Source organism: Crinia signifera, chromosome 1 (assembly GCF_055691185.1).
Source record: "Crinia signifera chromosome 1, ASM5569118v1, whole genome shotgun sequence".
Taxonomy (NCBI): Eukaryota; Metazoa; Chordata; class Amphibia; order Anura; family Myobatrachidae; genus Crinia; species Crinia signifera.
The window spans coordinates 305,099,461-305,115,157 of record NC_139217.1 but is presented as its reverse complement, the minus strand read 5'-3'; the positions used below and the strand labels follow the sequence as shown (position 1 = coordinate 305,115,157).

Genomic DNA, 15,697 nt, shown 5'->3' with positions numbered 1-15,697 from the left:
CATGCCCCCTTTTCGCCACGCAAGGGTCCCGCCTACTACAAGTGGGCCTGTGTGCTCAAAATGCCAGGGCCGATTTCTGGTCCCAGTCCGGCCCTGGATGCTTCTCTCAACCTCCATTTCTACAGTGAAAACATATTCAGCCTGGTTAACCTATCTTTGTATCAATTCCATCCCTACAGCAGAATTCCCTATAATAACTCAATTTAGCTTATAAGTAGCTTGTTAATTTTTCTTCCCATAATGAATTATTTTACATTTATAATTTATCATCTCTGCTTATAATAAAACAGTTGCAATAAGTATAGTCAAAGTACTAATTGTGTATTTGAAAGGTTCAATTCAGTGTAATCAACTTAATCAACTAGATAAGAAATAAATACAATATCAAAAAAGCATCTTAACTGAAAATAATACTATTAATAATAATACTAACTTCATTCCGCTCCCACCAACCATAGTTTTCCAAACCTTTTAAAGCAAATTGCTGGGACCTGCGTACAACAAAATAAATAAGATAGCCACTGCCTGCCAGGGTGCACATTACTAGGAAGTTTGCAAGAACTCGGAGAAATCTGACTAAGTGAATATTTTCTTCCTTCCTGTTTTCTTGTTCTTCTAAAATGGATTCCTGCATAATAAAAGTGAAAAAAAAAAAAGAAAATGATTGATCTTAAAATTTATCTAGCAACAAATAGAATTATAAATGAATCAAAATAGAGCTTAATTCATGTTTGTACTAGAGATGTGCAGACTCGGATTCCAGAGATCTGAGCCCCCACCAACGTCATCATTCCGAGCCCGGTTCCGAGCAGCGCTCGGAGATTCCCGCCTGACTCGGGTCCGTCCGCGTGGTCAGAACGTCATCTCCCGGCGCCGAATTTTGCGAGGCTTTAAAAGCGGATGCTGCACCCACCATCTTCACTCCAGTCTAGTAGTGGGTTGGGAGAGGGTGTGTTGCTGCTGGGGCTTAAACTTGAGCTTGAACTTGACCTTGAACGCAATATTTTTTATTCGCTGGGGCTGTCTCTCAGTGCTGCTGTGTAGTCTAACTGTGTACTTCTAGTACTACTGTCTCCTCTGTGCGGTCTACCTCTGGTGTGCCGTGCTGTAATTATTTTATTCGCTGGGGCTGTCTCCCTCAGTGCTGCTGTGTACTCTGTTCTCCTCTCTGCTTAGGGTGGGCTCTCCCTAGCAAGGAGGACAGTCTAACTGTGTACCTGTAGTACTACTGTCTCCTATGTGCTGGGGCCTACCTCTGGTGCTGTGCTGTAATATATATTATATGAATAATTAATTATATTATATATAGTCCACTGGTGCTGCCTACACTGAATCTGCCAGTATTATTTAGTTACTCAATCCACTGTTGCCACTGGCAGTGCTACTGCCTACCTGGTGTACCTACAGTACCTAGTACATACTAGGCTGCTATATCTAATTTAATTTCAAAATAATACTTGTGCTGTGTGGGACTGTAAAAAATAATTCCATGCTGCTGGTGCACTGACGTGTGCCACTGAGTGCCACTGCCAAGCAGTACCTAATAATAAAATTAATTATTATAAATTCTGCTAGTGCACTGCATAAAGCTACTGGTGGTGTGTAATATAACTACCTTTTGTGGTGACCACTGGCAGTGCTACTGCCTGCTTGCCTACCTACCTAGTAGTTTATTTTCTCTACCTACTAGGCTGCTATATTATTAATACTTAATTAATTGAATTATATATAGTCCACTGATGCTGCCTGCACTGAATACTGTGAATAGAGGTTGCTAGTATTATTTACTCAGTCCACTGTTGCCACTGGCAGTGTTACTGCCTAAGTGTACCTACCTAGTAGTACAACTACATACTAGGCTGCTATATCTAATTTAATTAAAAAATAATACTTGTGCTGTGTGGGACTGTAAAAAATAATTCCATGCTGCTGGTGCACTGATGTGTGGCACTGAGTGCCACTGCCAATCAGTACCTAATAATAAAATTAATTATTATAAATTCTGCTGGTGCACTGCATAAAGCTACTGGTGGTGTGTAACTACCTTTTGTGTTGACCACTGGCAGTGCTACTGCCTACCTACCTAGTAGTTTATTTTCTCTACCTACTAGGCTGCTATATTATTAATACTTAATTAATTGAATTATATATAGTCCACTGGTGCAGCCTGCACTGAATACTGTGAATAGAGGTTGCCATTATAATTTACTCAGTCCACTGTTGCCACTGGCAGTGTTACTGCCTAAGAGTACCTACCTAGTAGTACAACTACATACTAGGCTGTTATATATAATTTAATTAAAAAATAATACTTGTGCTGCGTGGGACTGTAAAAAAATAATTCCATGCTGCTGGTGCACTGACGTGTGCCACTGAGTGCCAAGCAGTACCTAATAATAAAATTAATTATTATAAATTCTGCTGGTGCACATATACTAGTATTGCTGATGTATCTACCTGTCTTGTGCCTAGTACTGCCTTATCTACCTGTCTGGTGCCTAGTACTGCTGTATCTACCTGTCTGGTGCCTAGTACTGCCGTATCTACCGCTGCAGTGCCACTCTACATGTGCCGCACACTTGTGTGGCTTAGCATAGTTATCCAGCTACCTCGGTGCAAACTTTTGCCCTAAAAACAATATTGTGAGGTGTGAGGTGTTCAGAAAAGACTGGAAATGAGTGGAAATGAATGTTATCGAGGTTAATATAGCGTAGGAGCAAAAAAAAAAAAAGATTTTAGCAGTTTTTCTGCTTTTTTAACAAAAAAATTAGAACCCAAAACCCCAAAAATCCAAACACAAAACACTAAGGAGGTGTTTTGCCAAAACCCATTAGAAGCCAAAACCTCAAGGTAATCAGATCCCAAAACCCGAAAAGTGGCCGGTGCACATCCCTAGTTTGTACGCAACCAGTGGCGCCGGAACGGGGGGGGCGAGGGGGCAGCTTGCCCCCCCCAAAATTTCTGTGGCGGCGGCGCTAAGGCAGATGCGGAAGCCAGGGGAAGGAGACGTGACGTCTCCTTCCCCTGACTAGTGAGCGGCTCATGTGGGCGGGGGCTGAAGATGCGGCCAGCGCGCGCCAAGCCCAGCCGCCCTCCCTCCCGCCCGGCGCTGCCCGGCCGTCCTCCCTGCTGCCCGGCCGCCCCATCTCCCTCCCACCCGGCGCTGCCCGGCCGCCCGGCGCTGCCCGGCCGCCCGCCCTCCCTCCCGCCCGGCGCTGCCCGGCGCTGAACGCCCGCCCTCCCTCCCGCCCGGCGCTGCCCGGCGCTGAACGCCCGCCCTCCCTCCCGCCCGGCGCTGCCCACCCGCCCGCAGAATCAAGGACCAAAGAGGTGAGCAAAATTGCCAGCAGTGTCCCCATATTGCAAGCAGTGTGCCCTTATTGCCAGCAGTGTGCCCTTATTGCCAGCATTGTGCCCTTATTGCCAGCAGTGTCCCCATATTGCCAGCAGTGTGCCCTTATTGCCAGCATTGTGCCCTTATTGCCAGCATTGTGCCCTTATTGCCAGCAGTGTCCCCGTATTGCCAGCAGTGTGCCCTTATTGCCAGCAGTGTGCCCTTATTGCCAGCAGTGTCCCCGTATTGCCAGCAGTGTCCCCGTATTGCCAGCAGTGTCCCCGTATTGCCAGCATTGTGCCCGTATTGCCAGCATTGTCCCCATATTGCCAGCATTGTGCCTGTATTGCCTGTATTGCCAGCAGTGTCCCCGTATTGCCAGCATTGTGCCTGTATTGTGCCCGTATTGCCAGCATTGTGCCTGTATTGTGCCCGTATTGCCAGCATTGAGCCCTTATTGCCAGCATTGTGCCCTTATTGCCAGCATTGTGCCCTTATTGCCAGCAGTGTCCCCGTATTGCCAGCAGTGTCCCCGTATTGCCAGCAGTGTCCTCGTATTGCCAGCAGTGTGCCCTTATTGCCAGCAGTGTGCCCTTATTGCCAGCAGTGTGCCCTTATTGCCAGCAGTGTGCCTGTATTGCCAGCATTGTGCCCTTATTGCCAGCATTGTGCCCTTATTGCCAGCATTGTGCCCTTATTGCCAGCAGTGTCCCCGTATTGCCAGCAGTGTGCCCGTATTGCCAGCAGTGTGCCCGTATTGCCAGCAGTGTCCCCGTATTGCCAGCAGTGTCCCCGTATTGCCAGCAGTGTGCCCGTATTGCCAGCAGTGTCCCCATATTGCCATCATTGTGCCTGTATTGTGCCCGTATTGCCAGCATTGTGCCCGTATTGCCAGCATTGTGCCCGTATTGCCAGCATTGTGCCTGTATTGCCCGTATTGCCAGCAGTGTCCCCGTATTGCCAACATTGTGCCTGTATTGGCAGCATTGTCCCCGTATTGGCAGCATTTTTTGGACATCGACCAAAATCATTTCAAAATTCAGGACTTCATCAAAAATTACTTGCCTACCCCTGGCCTATATTACTGATTAATCGCAGCCGCCCGCCCGCACAGCTGCTTTAGCGCCTCAGCAAGAATCCGATTCCTATTCGCAGCCGTCCGCCCACATGGATGACTGCTGCGGGGAGCCGAAGAGGAAGGAGGGACACGCGGGCGTAGAGACCCTCCCCACTTGAAGCAGCCCAGAGCAGAAGCGGCGCATCTGAGTGTGGCAACGCTGCAATAGCAGCGCCCACACTAGAACGCCCCTGCACAGGAGAGGAAGCCAGCGCCAGCCTGACCGATGGCCGGAGGACCAGTCGAGACGGGCAGGAGCCTGCACCTTGTTCCAGGATACAGGTACTCTCCCTTACAAGGGCCCCTGACTGGTGTCCCACGCTCCACTCCCTGCCACCAACGTCTCGCTGTGCTAAAGCTAGGAGCCCACGTTGAATTCCCTGTCCCTACCCTGATGTGTGGCTGGAGCCTCAGGGACTCCCGGAAAAGACCCTCTTTGCCCCATTCATCATTTGCCCGTCTGCCGCTCCGTAGAAGTACAAAGTGTACTTTCCCTGCTAGAACTGAATGCATGTGTCAGCAGGCTCTCAGCATTGCAGCACTCCTGCTCTAGCTCCAGCAGTGACAGTCCCCTCAATCCCCCCGGTGTATAATGCCCACGTGTATATGCCGCTGCCCTGTGCATAATGCCCATGCGTAAATGCAGCTGCCTTGTGTATAATGCCCACGCATATATGCCGCTGCCCTGTGTATAATGCCCATGCATATATGCCGCTGCCCTGTGTATAATGCCCACGTGTATATGCCGCTGCCAGTGTGTATAGTGCCCGGGGGTAACATATAGCAATTTAGGGGGCGCCAAAATGAGATTATATCTTGCCCCCCCCAACCTAAAAACGTTCCAGCGCCCCTGTACGCAACACCGATGCTTTTGCAACAATGTGATTATCGGCAGACTACGCAGGTGCCGCATTAGCACTCAACTTTTTTTTTCATACGGATAGTGATTGAGAGTAAGGGACAGTTTGAGATAGTTACCATGGGAGTGGCAGAAAAACCGCAGGCATTGTATGGCCATTTTCAATCCATGTATCTGCCTTCAGCTGCAATTATGTAAGCAGAGAAACATTGTGGCAGAGCCGCTACTGCTGCCACCAGTTTGTGTAGCCATAGGTCAACCCTAGGAGTCGATGCTCCTAATTATTGCAGTAATGCTGCACATGCAATTGCAGGGGACTTTGCAGCGGCTCTTGTCTATCTAATTACTTGGATGGCAGCTTCACTTGCAATGATTAGCAGTTCTATGACCTATAAAAAAACAGCTGTGTATGCATTTGCATAAAAAACATGAATTAGGCCCATAGTGCCAAAACCTTTACTTTATACAACAGAGTACGTTAAAGTTATGCCACAAACACACACACACACACACATAGTGCACCTACCATAGCTATGCACATACCCTTATTGGTATGTCTAGAAAGAGATCACATTGGTTAACCAAAAGTTATAAAATACAAAACAAACATCAAACAAAAAACACTTCAAAACACCAATAAAATATAATAACAAACTAAAAAGCCAAAGGACAGGCAACCAACTATTAAATCTCGGGACAGGCCACATGGAGTTCCCACAGTGAACATGGAGAACATGGAGAATTCCTCTTCATCATACCAGCAACACTGCTATGGCTGTATCGTGTAGAAGCTCACACAAGTTTTTCTTTTGGGTACTACCAAGTCTGGACTGCATGTTCCCCATTGTGTTACCCTCCACTGTCAGAACATCAGGGGACACAGGGGCAAAGGTGCCGATTTATGTTTTTGCTGGTGGGTGCTCAAGTCAAAAATATAGAGGAGTGGCATGGGGAAGGGGTGTGGCCACAAAATAATACCAAAATAATACCAAATCCAAAATTCAAATTACGGCAACAGAGTTCTACATACATAAATGCCCCCACAGTGCTGGTACATAAATGCCCCCAGAGTGCAGGTACTCCGCGGACAGAATACACTCTTCCCGGAATACTGTTTCCCAGGTGGCGGGTCCGGCAATGTGGGTGCTGCAGCCGCAAATTAGCAAGTTAATATGGCGGCCCAGCAGCGGGCCGTGGGTGCTCATCAATTTCCATGGATGCTCGTGCCCTTGAGCACCCACAGAATCGGCACCTATGCATAGGGGTATTTCATGAACACAGGTGCTCCCATCTTTCAGACCTTGGAGGGACAGGTGGAGCCACTCACCAGCTTTCATTGTGTAGACACACACACACACACACTGGCTTGTTTTATCCAGATCACAAGTTCCTTATCTCATTTACATAGTAACATCTCCTTATTGGTTATCTATTTTTCTGGCACTCTCATTGAGTTTAAACCTGGAGATGTGATCATGTGAGCCTGTGTTCATAACATCAGACTTTGGGGTCTGATGACTAGGCAGCATGGACGGTGTAATTGTTAGCATTACTGCCTCACAGCACTGAGGTCATGAGTTCCATTCCCACCATGTCCTTAACTGTGTGGAGTTTGTATATTCTCCCCATGCTTGTGTGGATTTACTCAGGATATTCCGGTTTCCTCCCACAATCCAAAACATATATACTGGTAGATTTCAGGAAATGCAAGGCCATCATTGTATGGTAATATAATCTTTTTAATATATTTCTTATGTCGGTTTTTTAACTCTAATACAAAGAATGTTTAATTCTCTGTCTCTTACTCAATCAAAAATGTTTACTGGTCATTTTCTCAATTATTACTGGTATATAAACCCATACTCAACACTAAGATAACTGCATTGAAAAAGCTGCTAGTACACCAAAATGTGTCGGTGTATACAAGATCAATGTAGATACCTCACCCACCTGGACATCACCCTGCACCTTTTTATGTGACCAGACCAACCTCTGAAGAAACCATCCTCCACTACAGCCATCTATTGCTGGACATTCCAATTCATAAACAAGAAATGCCATCCACTGGATCTCTACTTATTAGGAGAATTTCTCTATATTATCTACCAAGTGAAGTCCACAATCAATCCATGGTTTCCCCAGCTCACTGAATGGTATTAGAGTAGTAACACTACATGATAATAGAATTCAGAGATATTGGTTACATATATTTGCACAAATTTATGTGTAAGCCCCAAGCCGTCTTCAAGGCTTCTCTTCTCTTTTTTATTTTTTCTCTCTTTATATAGCTTCTGCTTCCTATTACTAATACCGATTAACACTATAGTATTTTCACTGGTGTGCTGCTCTGAGCTTTCTGGCTTGTGCTGTTTTTTGGGGTGCCGCACCCTGCACCTAGATATAGCACTAGAGATCCCCAATATACAGAGATGCCTTGATGACGGCTTGGGGGCTTAAACATAAATTTGCACAAATATATGTAACCAATATCTCTGAATTCTATTATCATGTAGTGTTCTAGATTGGTGAGCTGGGAGAAACCATGGAGTATTACCCCTCCTCCCAAGCACCAGAATGGTATTACTAAACTAATTGAGCACCTGCCTCTAGCTATGTGTAAGTCCACAATCAAGGCTGCATGCACAATTGGGACACTCCTTAGTGAGGCATTTTGGGAAACATAGAAACATAGAATTTTACGGCAGATAAGAACCACTTGGCCCATCCAGTCTGCCCCTTTTTTTAACATGTTACCTCAAACCATATTTGTTTTGTAAGGATATCAATAAGCCTATCCCAAGCATCTTTAAATTGCTCTACTGTATTTGCCTCTACCACCTCTGATGGGAGGCTATTTCATTTATCTACTACTCTTTCTGTGAAGTTATTATTTCTCCAATTTCCCCTGAATCTTTCTCCCTCTAGTTTCAGTGCATGTCCTCATGTTCTGTTGCTCCTCTTCCTGTGAAGAATATCTCCCTCCATAGGCGCCGAAACAGGCCCAATCACCCATGGAAAATGATGAGCACCCACGGGCCATGGCCGGAGCTCACCCGCCACCAACCTGTGCCACTGGGTCCCTGTGGCAGATGGGAACTAGTAGCTACCAGTTCTCATTCGCCGCAGGGACCCCGCCGCTGACTTCCCATCCGCTGCTGGGACCCCGCTGCCTCCCCAGCGCTGCAGGGACCCCACTGCGGCACTGCCCAGATCCCCGCCTGCCTCAGTCCCAGACTGGGGGGTCTGTGGGGGGCCATTGCAAGGCCACACCTCATCCCCAAAGGACACGCCCCCTTGAGCACCCACCAGCAAAAACATAAATCGGCGCCCTTGTCTCCCTTCTGTACCTTGTTAAAACCCTTGATATATTTGAAGGTTTCTATCATGTCCTCCCTTTTCTGCCCTAAACTATACATATTAAGATATTTTAGTCTTTCCTGGTACATTTTGTGATGTAGGCCATGCACCATTTTAGTTGCCCTTCTTTGTACAGTCTCTAATGTATTTATATCCTTCTGGAGATATGGCCTCCAGAATTGAACACAGTACTCTAGATGAGGTTGTACCAATGACCTATACAGTGGCATTATTACTTCTTTCTTTCTACTGCTGATACCTCTCCCTATGCAACCAAGCATCTGACTTGCCTTCTTCATTGCTTTGTTACATTGCCTACCTGCCTTTAAGTCACCTGAAATAGTACCACCTAGATCCCTCTCCTCCTCAGTAGTTTCCATTATAGTGCCATTTAAACTATATTTAGTCTTTGGATTTTTGAGACCCAAGTGCATGATTTTGCATTTTTTAGTATGGCATTAAAATGTAGTTGCCATGCTCTTGACCATTCCTCTAATCTGCCTAGATCCTCAATCATGTGTTTTACCCCTCCTGGTGTGTCTACCCTGTTGCATACCTTTGTGTCATCTGCAAAAAGGCACATTTTACCCTCAATTCCATTTGCAATATCACCAATAAAGATCTTAAAAAGCACTGGTCCAAGTACAGATCCCTGGGGTACTCCACTTTTAACCTTTCCCTCCTTTAACTGTACTCCATTTACTACAACTCTCTGTTTTCTGTCCTGCAACCAAGATCTTATTCATTCAACCATCTTAGAACCATCAACTGACACGCCTTTGGCAAGAATTCTAATTAGGACTCGCTGGATGAATATACCTTAATGACTGTATCACATGATATCAACCAGTTTTTCATTCTAATTATTTTATATAATATATATTTTTTAAAGTGTGATACTATTGGCAGCACGTGTTGCATCATCCATTTTTAGTGCAGTTATCTATTTCTCTTGTTTTACATGATCGTTCTTATTAGTCTAATTGCCCCAAAAGCAAAGTGAACTTTCCTTTTCTGTTTGTTCACATCTCATCATAAAATTTTCTCATCAAAGGAATTTGTTTTTTTAGACTCAGTTATTTTGGAAATACCCTTTATTAGTAAGAGGACATTAAATACACTACATGGAGTATAAATAGAATCACAATTGCATGGCAATGAAAATACAATGTAATCACTGTGAATGATGCAGTACTGTAATAAGTCAGTAGAGGGAGCTGGTACAGTAAAATTATATACAGTACATTTCTTTTTCCCTGCCAGGAGTTTTGCAGATACTGTAGTTTGAAAATTCAATTAGAATCCTTTCTGTTTACTGTATGCCTGTGCTGTTTGGCTAGGCACTATTATACAGCTATACATTCTAAAACTATATTGTATAAAGTACAGTATACCACTATTGCTCTAGACCTTTGTGCAGTTCTTGAAGTATAAATAAGTTGGCATAGGCACTGTGGGCCTGATTCAGACCTGTTTGCTAGGCTGTGTATGTTCTAAGCCTAGCAAACAGCTAAACGCCGCCCGCCGAATGCCTGACCCTCCTCCACACGAATCCCCGCATTTGTATGCAAGTGGGTGTGTACGCTTACACATCCACTCGCATGCGGCCACTGACCATCAAATGACTGACTTTTATCTTGGTCGTAGTTGGCATATACAGTAGAACGGCCAGCGTTTTTTATGGGCACACCCGTAAAACTCTGTGCGTTCCTCTGTTTCCTTCCCCATGCCCGTCCCCATTCCACCCACTATGGAGCGAATGACTCGGCGAGTGTGGAACTCGACGAAGGTGTTCACTCGGGGGTTTGCACAGACCCCCACAATCAGCCGGGGGCCGAGTTTGGCCCTTAACAAGCGGGTCTGAATCACACTTTACGTCTATTTGGATGAATAAACTGAAACAACACCTACAAGCTGGTGCAAGGACCCTAAACCAGGGGAAGAGTTGGCTTTATTTATTGGTAAAGTGTATTCCTGAACGGAATAAATATAAAGATATGACAGAAGAAGCCATTTTGAACTAAAATGAATGTAAAACACTCTGGTCCAAACCAGCAGTCCAGACACTGAGCTCAACAGTGAGAAGTCATATAATCGTCTTACTTTGAAACTAGTTGTTATAGATGCAAATTTATTGTCAGCTGTTTCTGGGTTTCCAATGAGAAAATCCCAACTTGTATACATTTTCCAGCTAAAATTAAAGCTGTTATCATCTCCTCCACCATCTTCATTAGCATTCTTGGCCATTCTGCAATAGCAAGATGAGAATTTAGGGTAAGTGAAAGATACCATATCTGTCATATATAAACCTCAAACATACAAAATTTTCCCAGTGCTAACCCATAGCTCTTGGCTCTGTTCTTTCTCATGAAAACATGTTGGCCAAGGGCAACTAAACCCTGACCTTCCAAAGCTTCAAGCAAGCATTGAAATCCTCCTTTTCACCACAGAGTACTCTTCCACCACATACGGTTGCTCTCGCACACCTCTGCCTCATGTCTTGGCCATCTCTGCCTTGCACTTCAGTTACAGCTCTATCCTACTCAGCGACCATCTATACCCTCATCTCCTCCCCATCCTCCATTTTTGTGACTGGATAAGGGGAGTGGCTTCACTGGGCACCCCAATTTTCAGCAATCTGGGGGTGTAACCCACATACAGCCTGGATCCCCTCTGATAATTACTCCTTTGCTTCCTTACATTTCAGCTTTATTGTGTTAGGAGAATTGCGATGCTAATATTATCTGTGCTCTGTTTTAGTTTTTCAGTTACAGTGAATGGTAAGGTCTGTGTACCCTGTATGGTTCTAATGTGAGCTCTATGCATGCCACCAACATCCCACCAAAAAGTAGGATGTCTCAAAATCTATAAAATAATCAGTGACAGCAGCAATGACTTCCTCACTGAGCCAGATTTCAAATTTGAAAACGTGAAGAAGTTGATCCGGTCCAAATACAGAGAATAATGTCGATGGGGAATTAATTTAAAGCTTGATTTGAATGCAAAATCTTGGACATTTATTTTACACTTTTGCAAGTGGTCAATTAAGATAATTCCTTCTGAATCCCAAAAATCAGGGGCCATCACCTTTCCAGACGATAAAACTTTTCTGGCATACTTTCACAAGGCATTGGCAACTATTTTGACTGCATCTTCACCTGTGTAGTGGTGGATCCAAGTTTTGCCCACAGTCATGAGTCAACAACAAAAATCCTGCCGATTGTGTTTAAACATTCCAAACAATGCATTTAAAACGTCCATTCATTTGCATATTTGATGAAAAATAAGCAGGAGTGGCACCCATCATGCACACAGCTTTTTTGTTTGCAATTTTTCATGTAGAATGTTATGCACTCATTCCATCGAGATGCCCGCGATATGGATTTTTTTTTCCCCATATCCGACGTGGTGATCTCAATTGGGTGTCCAAAGCGCACATCACATTAAGACCATGTTTAAAATGATTTATCCAGAAAAAATGTCTTCGGCGCAGACAGAATCCCCATGGACTTCTTCTAACTGTACTGCTTTCCACATCTTTATATGAATGAATGTGTGTTTATCACTGCACTAATTTACATTTTGTTAATTTTTGTGGTAACTGCTAAAACACTACAAGTGAAAAACACTTCACTTCTGGATGCAATTTGGCCTGAGAGGGTTAAGAGTGGAACTTTCCAGGTGTCACATCCTTATTCTTGGAGGTTAATGAATCAGTCAGGCAATTCTAAGTCAAGCCCTATACAAACGGGACTACTTTTTATGTGCTAAGTGATCTAGGTTAGCACAGATCGCTCAGCACAGATCGCTCAACCAATGCTATGCTCGCCATGCTATGCCACAGCGATGTGTGCTAAGCTATCTGTGCTAACCTAATGTTTGCCTATTAGCACTTGCTAGGAGTTCTCAAATATTTAGTGCCTGCACTGAATATCTGAGCCGTCGAAGGCGAGAAGCGGGACCGCACATGTACATTGTTATGGGCTATACAGAAGGAGCGATCCGTGCTCAATTTCTAAATTATCTAGTCAGATCACTTCAAAAATACTGTTGTTTTATACATACACTTAAAGGAAATATAATTTCTGGTAGTAACTTATAGTCTATCTGCTAGGGATTATTGCTGCCTAAATGCAGCGTAACCTCTGAACAGGTATAAAATATAAGTTTTGACAGAGGTAGACAATGAAACACCCACACCCTAGCACAGCCACAACAAGCTGACTGTAGCAGTTAGGACTGACAAAAACAACAAAAGGGTTTAACCCTGAAACTGTCTTGTCGGTTCTAAGTAAATAGAAACATAATAGCATTGAGTTTTGTGCTGAGCAATTTAGGGTGGGTGATTCCTGGGTGTCTAATGACCATTAAGAGGAAAAAGAGGAGGGCTCACATGGAAAGGCAGGGGAGTGATTATAAAGCTCCAGATGGCTTATTCTGTATACAAGGAGCAATGTGAAGTTACTTGCTAAGCAATCTGACTAGATTTTGATTACATATAGTCAAGATTTAATCAGGAGAATTTCCATCACCCAGGGGTATACACACAGAGCAATCCATGCTTAATCTAGTCAGATTGCTTATAAAACAGCTTTAAAATTGCCTCATGTAAATGCCATTAACTTTCATTAACTAATTTTGTCTCTTGTTCTCACCCCCCTTTTCCTTCCCTAACATTTTCCCATTCCTTACATTTCTTTTCTTTTTAAGATTTATATTAATGTTTGGAATAAATCTGTTTTTGTGTTTACTTTTTGGGCAAAAAGGTTTGTCAGACCACCTTCACAATTCCATTTGCATTTCATTTAGTCATTTGTGCAGCTAAGTTAGAAAAAGAACTATAAAGGAAGTATAGGTATTCTAAAGCAAACTTACGTTCTAATGACAACCATGAAGCTGTATGCAATGGTGCCAATTCCAACTAACAAATAAGAAAGGGGAAGCCTAAACTGAAGCCATCCAATGGTCCTTTGACTGTTGTAATAACCATAGAAGAGGACAGAATATTGTGCAAGTCCCTAAAACAAAAACAGAACACTGGACGTTAGTGAAAACTAGTAGCAAACAGAACACACAGGGATTCATATAGAGATGGAAGCATGTTAAAGTGTTGGGGAAAATAATGCATCTAAAAAAATGCAATCCTGTGTATGCTGAAATGGATAAATTGCAAGATATGACTGACTCTTAGCTGATACCACATCACAAAAATAACCCAGGTCGATCCCGGGTTGTTGCCTGGTCTACCCGGATCGGCGTGCAGTGTGAAAGGGCCATGTTGTATATCCTGGGTCCAGCAATCTAGCAATTCGACCTGGGGCATAAGTAGTGTTATTCCCAGGTCGGACCGGGGTTGCTTGGCAGTCTGAACAGGTAACCCAGGTCCCATTCACTTCTATGGAGAAGGCAGTAGTGCTGCCTCTTCCCCAGCCCCGCCCGATGCGTCCCCCCCCCCCCCCCCCCCCCCCCCCGAATGATTTCAGCGACCCACACCTATTATATGCCATACAAATGTTACCGGTCATACTAAAGGATGACATGAGATCCACAATACAGAATGACATGACATTCAGAATGCAATTTGCAACAAGGGTCAATCATGACCAGCCGTATTGACCAGCACACAAAGGGTACATTGCATCTATATTGTTAGTAGTATTCATTTGATATTTGTTACTTAATCTCAAATTACAACTTTTAAAATCCTTTAGAAAGGACAGGAACCATTCATAATTATTTCCCAATTATACCATGATGTCAGAGAAACTGTGGCCCTTAATGAGGTTTTAGTAAATGGAGATAGAGTTCTGACATAGGGCAACCATATTCTAAAGAACTTTTTGGGAATTTTGTCTTTATCTATGAACATGTCCAACCAATCCATTTGAAATAGATATGATACTCTAGGGCAGTGGTTCCCAACCCTGGTCCTCAAGTACCCCCAACAGTGTTTTCCAGGTCACCCGGCAGGTGCACTCATTATTCAGGCACATGTGAAAAGATCACAGGTGGAGCTATTTAGAGCACCTGTGATTCTGTGTGGAGACCTGCAAAACATGCACTGTTGGGGATACTTGAGGACCAGGGTTGGGAACCACTGCTCTAGGTAATAACAAAGATATTGTTAGTGTGTTAAGATGTCCATTGTGACAAAATTGTGTTTGTGCTGCTGCAGTTACCTTAGCCTGAAATAAATGCTGTCCCAATGGGGGCCTGTTTTGGGGGGAGGATGTATATATATCCAAAATTGCACACTCAGGTGTAAGAACCACAGTGATATTATAAATGTTTCGCATATATTGGGTTACTGTTACCCAAAACCTGTGCTGGGCAACTCCACATACAGTGATACAGGTCTGCCCCTGGAGCTGCACACATAAAGCAATTTGAATCTATAGATGCTCCCATCTGGAGCCTTCCATTAGGTGAATAATACGCCCAATGCAGTAGTATATATTGCATTTCCATATACGATGCTGCTACTAAGTTTTTGTTTATGCGAGTAAATGCAGACAGTATGGACTAAAGAGGAACATCGGGTAAGTCTGTAGTCCATCTTGCCATCCCTGTCTGTAAATCCTCTACTCGATGTTGTCGTTTAATCTTAAAATATAGAAGAGAGGTAGTGCATCTCTTATTAGTAGCATGGCGTGTAATTAAATCCAAGCCAGCTGTAATATCTTTATCTGTCAATTTGACTAATATAGTAGATGCTTAGCTTCTTAATTGATAATAGGAAAATATAGGGATATATAAATCCACATATTTCTCACATAACTTCTGATAGGAATGCATCGTAAAATCCCCTGTATCCAGAACATCTATTAATAACCTAATGCCTCCTACAGACCATGTATGAGCTAGTGTACTATTTTGTTACAAAGGTACATGTGTCACATTATTATAATGAATTGAAAGAAAAAATGAGTTGTAAGGACATTATCCCAATCTAGAACGAGAAGTTCTCCATGCAGTATACATAGAAGTCAGTAAGATAACATCCGCAGCCCAGGTCCGCCACCCTTTGCCG

At 43.9% G+C, this 15,697-nt stretch overlaps 1 protein-coding gene across 1 annotated transcript in view; it reads right to left on the bottom strand.

Moving 5' to 3' along the window:
• LOC146075556 (transmembrane channel-like protein 3) overlaps positions 1–15,697 on the bottom strand; it is an 81,485-nt gene that overhangs the window by 43,837 nt on the left and 21,951 nt on the right. Inside the window, exons 9-11 of the mRNA XM_083184901.1 lie at positions 13,543–13,685; positions 10,771–10,915; positions 434–628 (exon numbers count right to left, since the gene is read on the bottom strand). Coding sequence (XP_083041027.1) covers positions 434–628; positions 10,771–10,915; positions 13,543–13,685 — 483 coding nt within the window. The remainder of the gene's footprint in view (positions 1–433; positions 629–10,770; positions 10,916–13,542; positions 13,686–15,697) is intronic.